The following is an 8584-nucleotide window of genomic DNA, read 5'->3' on the forward strand; positions in this document are numbered from 1 at the left end:
GCTGGAGGATCACACATTTTTCTGAAATATATATATATATGCATTTGCCATTTGTTTGTATTTATATATATACATAATAAATACACATCTAACATGTAAACAAAAAACTTTTATTTTGGATGCTCCACCCGAGGCCATTTACAGCTAACACACAAAACTGACTAAACTATCCATAACAGACCTGCATTTGATTACTGATGTTTTCCATTTGATAGATTGCAGGCTTAACATTTTTCTAAGAAGCATCTTTAATCCTCAGATTAAACTAAAAACCCAAATAATGGCATGATCTTTCTCTCTTAAGTCTGCCAGCTGATGTTCATCTTTTGTCGTGTCAAGTTTAATAGGTCAAAAGTTGACTCACTCATGAGAAATAATATTCATAAGCAGCAATAATGTTTCTGTTGTGAAGATTCATCTTCACAGTGAAGAGACTGTACTTCTCTAGCATCATTTCTACAATCTGCTCATTCAAACACATTTCCAAATAAATTATAAACATAAAAAGTGCTTGTTTACTCCCATTAACAGCTCTTCTCTGTTGATCACCCATCATCCCACAGCAGAATTAAATTCAATAATACACCAGTGTTTTCAGTCTCTAATCGCTTGAATCATCCCTCATTTAAAGACATTAAAGGAATAGTTCACCATTAGAACTCATTCACTCATCCTCACATGTGGATGAAGATGAAGATGTTTCCTTGGCTCCAACAGAAGAAAGAAGCTCATACAGGTTTAAAACAACACCAGGAGGAGTGGATTCTCATCATTATCAGCTGAAGGATCCTCAGACATCCGTACAGCACTGAATCAATGAAAGATGAGGTCTGTGAGCGTGTTTGATGTTTCTGAGTGTGTGAAGTGAAAACAGACAGAATGGTTGAGTAACACAACACAACGAACACACACACACACACACACGATTCACAATAGCTTTTCAATAATAGAGACACAAGCTGAAAAATGTGGGCCATGAAATGTCTTTATCAAACATCATATTTAACTAAAAACATTAAAAAAACAACAACATTTGAATTACTAAAAAAAAGAAAGCCCAAAATAAATCTTCAATATATTAATTGTATTTTTCAGTATATTAATATTATTAATAATAATTTACTAATAAATGAAAAATCCCATCTTTATAAAGGCAAAAAAAGACAAAATTAATCTTCAATATTTTGAATTTATTTTGCAACATTTATATTAATAATAAATAATATAATAATTAATTAAATATCTTGTCTAAATAAAGGCAAAAAATGCTGAAAATAAATCTTCAATATACTGATTTTATTTCTCAATATAATAATAATAATAATAACAATGATAATAATAATTTACTAATAAATAAACATTCCTGTCTAATTAAAGGCAAAAATTGCTAAATAAATCTTTAATATGTTGAATTTATTTAGAAGTATTTATTCTAATAAACATTCCTGTCTAATTAAATGTAAAATGCAAGAAATAAGTCTTAAATATATTTATTTTATTTCTCAATATAATATAATGATAATAATAAAATATGAATTCACATGAATTAATTTTTTAAAATATTTTATTTTGGATTTTTCTACCTTTACAATGAACTTTCATGAATACAGATGAAACATTGGCAGAATCAGGACAAAACAAGACATAAAAACTCAGCAAAACAAATAATAAACTAGAAATTAAAGCAAAACAAACAAATTAACTAATGAATGAACTAATTACAAAAGAATTTAGTTTGTTACAGATGGAATAAAATCATCATATTTCTTATTAGCTGCTGATTAAGTAAAGTGTTTTACCTTCTTCAATGACAGTTAATATATATATATATATATATATATATATATATATATATATATATATATATATATATAATGCTTTATTGACAACACTTCAATGACAGAGTTATGTGACATCTCTGATGTGTTTGGCTGAAATTACTCACTCTCGCGAGACTAGCCTATCTCTTCAGTCTCCCCGCGCGCCATTCTCGCGAGAGTCGAGGGTTGTTCCGATACATGAGGGCGAGTCTCCTCATTCTCGCGAGACTCCGCGCTGTGTTCACTACGCCCTTCCGTGAATCTCGCGAGACTGCGAGCGGAAGATGGCAGATGGCTCTTCCTCGTAGGGCGTGTGTGTGTGTGTGTCGTTTGTTTACCGTTCGATGCGTCGCTCCGGTGTGTGTTTCATTCCCGTCCGTCTCTGTTGAGTCACCGGACAGTGTTCATGTTGTGCGGGCTGCTGCTGTCCACCGTTCATCTGTGTAAATATGACCGGAGAGAAGATCCGCTCGGTGCGCAAAGAGCGCAAGGCGGGTTTGGATCTGCTGGAACCGGACGAGGAGCCGGCGGCCACCGGGATCAAAGCCCACCGGAGCAGCAAGATCCTCAGCGGCGGAAACCACAAGATCCTCCGTTCCAGCTCGCAGCAGAAACAGAACCACGGCGACACTGACGGCGCGTACCCCGTGCATGAGTGCGTGTTCCGCGGGGACGTGCGGAGGCTGTCGTCGCTCATCCGGACACAGAATATCGCGCAGAAAGACGTGCACGGTGAGAGCGATCTGACATCATTCAGAGCTGATCTAGAACCAGAGTGACTCAAAACATGCTGATCGAGAATCACAACAATCCAGAGCAATTATCATCTAGAACCGTTATTATTTAGATTATACAGAAACATGCTCGTCTAGAAACACAGTGATCTACAACTGTTATTTTGATCATTTATAGCTGATCTGGAACCGTAATGATTTGAAACATGCTGATCGAGAATCACAACAATCCAGAACAATGATCTAGAACTGTTATAATTCAGATTATAAAGGTTGATTGAGAATCAAAATAATCCACAGCCGTGGTGATCTAGAAGTATGTTATTTTTATAATATCTGGATTCATGCTTAATACCTTAATGACTGAAAAACAGTATGATCTAGAACCTTTATTGTTCACATTATATATGGTGACTGTGAATCATAATAATCCACGACTGTAGTGATCTAGAAATTGGTTATTTTTCAGAATCATAATAATATCAAGAATCATCCTGATCTAGAGCAGTAATGACCTAAAACATGGTGATTGAGAATCATAATAATCCACTACAATGGTGATCTAGAAGTATGTTATTTTTCAGAGTCATGATATCCAGATTCATGCTTATTTAATACCACAATGACTGAAAAACATGTTAATCTAGAATTGTTATTATTCAGATTATACAAGGTGATTGGGAGAATCATAATAATCCACAACCGTGGTGATCTAGAATTAGGATATTTTTCAGAATCATATTATCTGGAATCATGCTGATTTTAGTACCATAATGTCTCAAAAATATGGTGACCAAGAACCATAATAATCCAGAAACATGTTTAGCTAGAGCCTTAATGACTCAAAAACATGGTGACTGTGAATCATATTAGTCCAGAGCATGATGATCTAGAAATATTGTTCAGAGCTGCAGTTATTATAATTTAGAATCATAATGATATAAAACATTGTAATTGAGAACCATGATAATATAGAATCATGCTGATCTACAACCTTAATAACTCAAAAATAGCGTGATTGAGAGTTATAGTAATCCAGAGTATTCTGATCTAGAACCTAAATGTCTAAATGTGATAAAGAACCATAACAATCCAGAGTCACCCCTGTTATTATTCAGATTCATATGAATCCAGAGTAATGCGGATCTAGAGCCTTAATGACTCCACAACATAGTGATCAAGAATAATTTTCCAGAATCATGGTGATCTAGAACTGTTGTTATGGCTCAGAGCCATGTTTATTATGTTTGGAGCCATAATAACTCCGTGAACAACAATCATAATAATCCACAGCCTCAGTGATCTAGAACTATTATTGTCCTGAGTGTGAGTTATTCCAACTATACAGACGTGCTTATCTAGAACCATAATGAATCAAAAATATGGAGACAGAGAATCTTAATAATCCAGAATCACGATGATCTAGAATTGTTATTATTCAGATTCATAATAATTCAAATCTTGCTGATCTAAAACATGGTAATTAAGAATAGTGCTCCAGAGATGTGGCGATCTAGAACTGTTGTTGTTATCCAGAACCATAATTATTATAAGCCATAATGCCTCAAAAATATTGCGATAGAGAGTCATAACAATTCACAGCCAAAGTGATCTAGACCTTTTTTATTATTCAGAGTATAATAATACAGAAACATGTTTATCTAGAAAAAAAATCTAGAACTGAACTGCCTCAACTCAGATTCATAATTCAGATTATGAACCACAGTAATCCAGAATCTCGATGTTCTAGAGCCTCAAACCATAATAATTATGACATTAATAGAAAACTAGTTTGCTTGGATCTTGTTATTCTGCATTTTTAGCCTGTGACGTACAACAGCAAAGCTAGCATTCGCTTCAGGGTTTATCTGATGATAGATTATGAATCAGTCATGATTGATGTGGTTCTCCTGAGTCAGTTCATGTGTTCGTTTGGTTCTCTAACCTGTGCTACCTGTTTTCATTCTCAGATCATATCAAACTGCTTCTGTGCACATGCGTAACAGAGGACTGTAACTGTGACGAACAAAACTGAAATTAAAATGCTGTACAGACGCATGTTTTTCTGAATGATTGCTCAGTTTGGGTTAGTCCCGGCTGTAAATGACTCAGTATCATGTCTTACAGGAAACACCCCCCTTCACCTGGCTGTTATGATGGGTCATAAAGGTGAGTTACACCTGAACGCTTCCCAGCATGACACAACACATCAGTGACATAAAACATCATTTATCACTCTTGAAAAACAAAAAACTAGTATAATGCATGGAAAAATTGTAAGTTTTAATGGACATTTTTCATTATTTTTCACAAGCATTATTAATGCAGAAACCTCATGTTCATTACTGTAACACATCCAGGTGTAATTTTTTGACCACTACATTTTTTTATTGTCATTACCGTGATTCAGTTATTCTTTAACATAGTACAATAAAACATATGCTATAATGATACAATGAGTATATATATATATATATAATCAGCATAAGTTACACACACACACACACACACACACGCTCTCTCTCCATCACACAAATATACACACTCATATACACGCAGTCTCACACACATGCTCTCTCTCTCTCTCTCTCACACACACACACACACACACACACACACGCTCTCTCTCCATTACACACATACGCACACATTCACACACACACACACACACACACACACACACACACACACGCACACATACACTCACACACACGCTCTCTCTCTCTCTCTCTCTCTCTCTCTCACACACACATACACATACATCATTGTTGTAACACAGTTGTAATAATAGTTTGGTAGATACAATGTTTATAAATAATAATACAAAAATGGCTTCTTTTTCCTCATGTAAAATGTAATTTAGTTATATCTGTGCTAAGACCAGAGTGTGTTTGATAGTTTAATGAGATCGACCCCGAACTGTTCAGTGTAGCGTGGTTGTTGATCGCTGTTGAACATGTGTTTATTAGTGCTGTCACGAGTTCATACAGTTATGAAATATCTCACTGAATTTGACCGTATTTAATGTTCTTCATGTAGTTCTGATGTTCTCTTTAGTGATGTGGAATGCATTTGTCTGTGAACGCAGGCCGTGGTGAAATATTCATGCACTGCTCCCCTGTCAGCGCACCACTACACTCCAAATTCATTAATACACTACACGCTTATTAATAATTTAAGCAGGATTTCTCTAGCTGATTTAGTTGCTGTTCTCACACACACACAAATAAATATCTGCCAGTGAGGAATTCTGTTTAAAATGGATTAAATGGTAATGGAAATCTATTTCAAATTGTATTTTCAAACTTTGATGTGTTGCTAGAAGAAGACATTTATATTTAGAGAACATATTGACATAATCGATGTGGTAGTCGTGATTTTATTCAGTTTAATGTGTGTATAGAGCAGTACAACAAACCCGTGGCGATCTGTTCATTGACTGAGTCTGAAATGAAAGCCTGAGTGTTTCTAGCGGAGAGAAGGACATTGTTAAGCACTAACAGAAGCGGCGCAGAAGGACACAAACACTTGGCAGCGACTCAAACCTGCTGCTGTCGCTGTGTTTCTCTGCTGAAGCCGGAGACTGAACACATCGCAGTGAACTGAAGCTGATCACAGTGACGTGATTATAGTGTGTAGTGAATACGTGCAATGGTGTAGAGCACAACCAAAGCACTGCGAATGGAGGAAATATAACAAAATATAACTTATTATCACACAATTCTGACATTTTTCCCCTCGCAATTGCAAGTGATAACCCCTACCACTTTTTGAGTTTTTATCTCGCAATGCTCATTTTGTCTTTAGAAAATTTTCACCATGGAAATAGAATGGAAAAAGTAGTTGCAAATTTTATTCTCAAAATTCTCACTCTTTTTGTGCGGTTGGCAAACATTGTCACAATTTAGACTTTCGTTTTGCAATTCTGACTTTTTTTTGGAATTCTCACTAATTTCTCGCCAATTCTGCAAACTTTTAGTGGAATCTCTGTCTTTTTTTTCTCACAACTCTGCCTTTTTTGGGAATTCTGGCTATTTCTTGATATCTTGCTTTTTCTGCAATTCTGACTTTTTTGGAATTCTTTCTATTTCTCGCAATCCCTGACTTTTTTTAATTCTGGCTTTTTCTCGCAGTTCTGACTGTTTCTTGGCATTTTCTGACTTTTTTTTGGAATTATGTCTTTTTCTTGGAATTATGTCTTTTTCTCGCAAACTCTGCCTTTTTTAATTCTGGCGTTTTCTCACCGTTTCGACTTTTTTTGGAATTCTGACTTTACATCTCGCATTTATTTTTGTTTCAGGAACAAACAAAAAAAATACGAAAGTAATTTTGACTTTTTATCTCATAATTCTTAACTTTTTCCTCAGAACTGCAAGTTATAAACCCACAATTTTATTTTGATTTTACAATTTTTACAATTTTTTGGTTTCGCCCATGGGAAAAAACACTTTAAAAGATAGTACAACTTTTTATCTCACAATTCTATCTTTTATGCATTTGCGATGTTATATCTAACCAATTTAGATTTTTCTTGGCCAATTCCGCTTTTTTCCCCCTCCGAAATCCTGATTTAAAAATAAAAATTTAAAATGGTAGTTGCCGACATTTTATCTCACAATTTTGATTCCTACTTGTGGCCAGCCTCAGATTTTTTTCACAGAATTGAGATAAAAAACTTAATTGTTTTCATAAAAAGCAATAACCTTTTGACTTTTTTTATTCCTTAGCTGAAAATAAGATTCAATTAGCATTACTGTATCCCACAATGCAGTGCATTAGGCTTGTCCTTCCATTTCCAGTTTGACAGATGAACCAGAAGTGATATTTACATTAACAATTATGCGTTTACATTGATGCATAAATGTAAATGCATTTGGCAAGCGCTTTTATCTAAAGCTACTTACAGTGACTTGAAACTATACAAGGTATAAAATATTATAATCTATCACTTTATTATATTATGTTATTATTTACACATTACAGTACTATTTTATTTAATGTATTTATATATTTATTTTGTATATATTTTTTGTTTTTAAATATTTGTTATTTTATATCTGTTTATTTTAATGTCAAGAGTTGAGACTTTTTTTTAATACAAATTTGGATTAAATGCAAAATAATGCCATAAACATGCACTATATAGTGTACTACAGTTTAAAGTGTTTTACTGTGTCAGCACAAGTCAGCACTATATAGTGTGTAGTGTGCTAGTATTTGATCTTTACTGCCTCTAGACGTCCACCAGTGTTTGACCTGTGAAGAGCTCGGAGGCGTCTCTTTCTTCTGAACGCTGAAATTAAAGATGTTCCTTTGTGGCCGCAGCAGAAGAGGGATGTTAAATTAAGCTGCTGTACCTCCTTTTATGTTTTAATCGGGATCTCAGCGTCATTTCAGTGGCATGCTTCCCTTTCTGGAGCTCGTGCAGCGCTGGGTGAAAGGGTTCTGCTGTGTCTTAAAACATATGCAGTGCATAATAAAAAAAGCTAAATAAGGGTCATTTATTGAAAAGAAAGATTCATAGAAACAATATATATATATATATAGATAGATATACAGATATATATATAGTTGTAGTTAGTGTTTGGTGTATCAGTGTGATTTCAGTGTCTCTGATCTGCTCTTCTGTCCTCCTCAGAGTGTGCCCATCTGCTGCTGGCCCATAATGCACCAGTGAAGGTGAAGAACGCTCAGGGATGGAGTCCACTCGCCGAGGCCATCAGCTACGGAGAGCGACAGATGAGTACGACATTCATTTACTCTTGAATTAGATTTCATTTTTATATTTTGTGTTTCCATTTTGTTGTGTTTGTCATTTTATTATTCATATTTATTCAATAATTTTCATTGTTTTGTCATTTTTACTAATTGTAAATGTTTTTTTTGTTAAGTTTCAGTTTGTTTAGTTTTAGTCATTTTAGTGCCTAAATGAAAATGAAAAATACTGCCTTAGCAACTAGCTGAAAAAACAAAACAAAATAATATATATATGGTTTTTGTTTTAATTAAGTTTTATTTACATTTTATTTT

General features: G+C 34.4%; 1 protein-coding gene across 1 annotated transcript in view; it reads left to right on the forward strand.

The window, feature by feature from the left end:
• Positions 1 to 2101: 2101 nt before the first annotated feature.
• Positions 2102 to 8584, forward strand: part of LOC113111281 (ankyrin repeat domain-containing protein 13C-like) — a 20383-nt gene continuing 13900 nt past the window's right edge. Inside the window, exons 1-3 of the mRNA XM_026275894.1 lie at positions 2102 to 2552; positions 4682 to 4723; positions 8193 to 8297. Of these exons, the coding sequence (XP_026131679.1) occupies positions 2270 to 2552; positions 4682 to 4723; positions 8193 to 8297 (430 nt within the window). The 5' untranslated portion in view covers positions 2102 to 2269. The remainder of the gene's footprint in view (positions 2553 to 4681; positions 4724 to 8192; positions 8298 to 8584) is intronic.

This window comes from Carassius auratus, chromosome 11 (genome assembly GCF_003368295.1).
Source record: "Carassius auratus strain Wakin chromosome 11, ASM336829v1, whole genome shotgun sequence".
Lineage (NCBI taxonomy): Eukaryota > Metazoa > Chordata > Actinopteri > Cypriniformes > Cyprinidae > Carassius > Carassius auratus.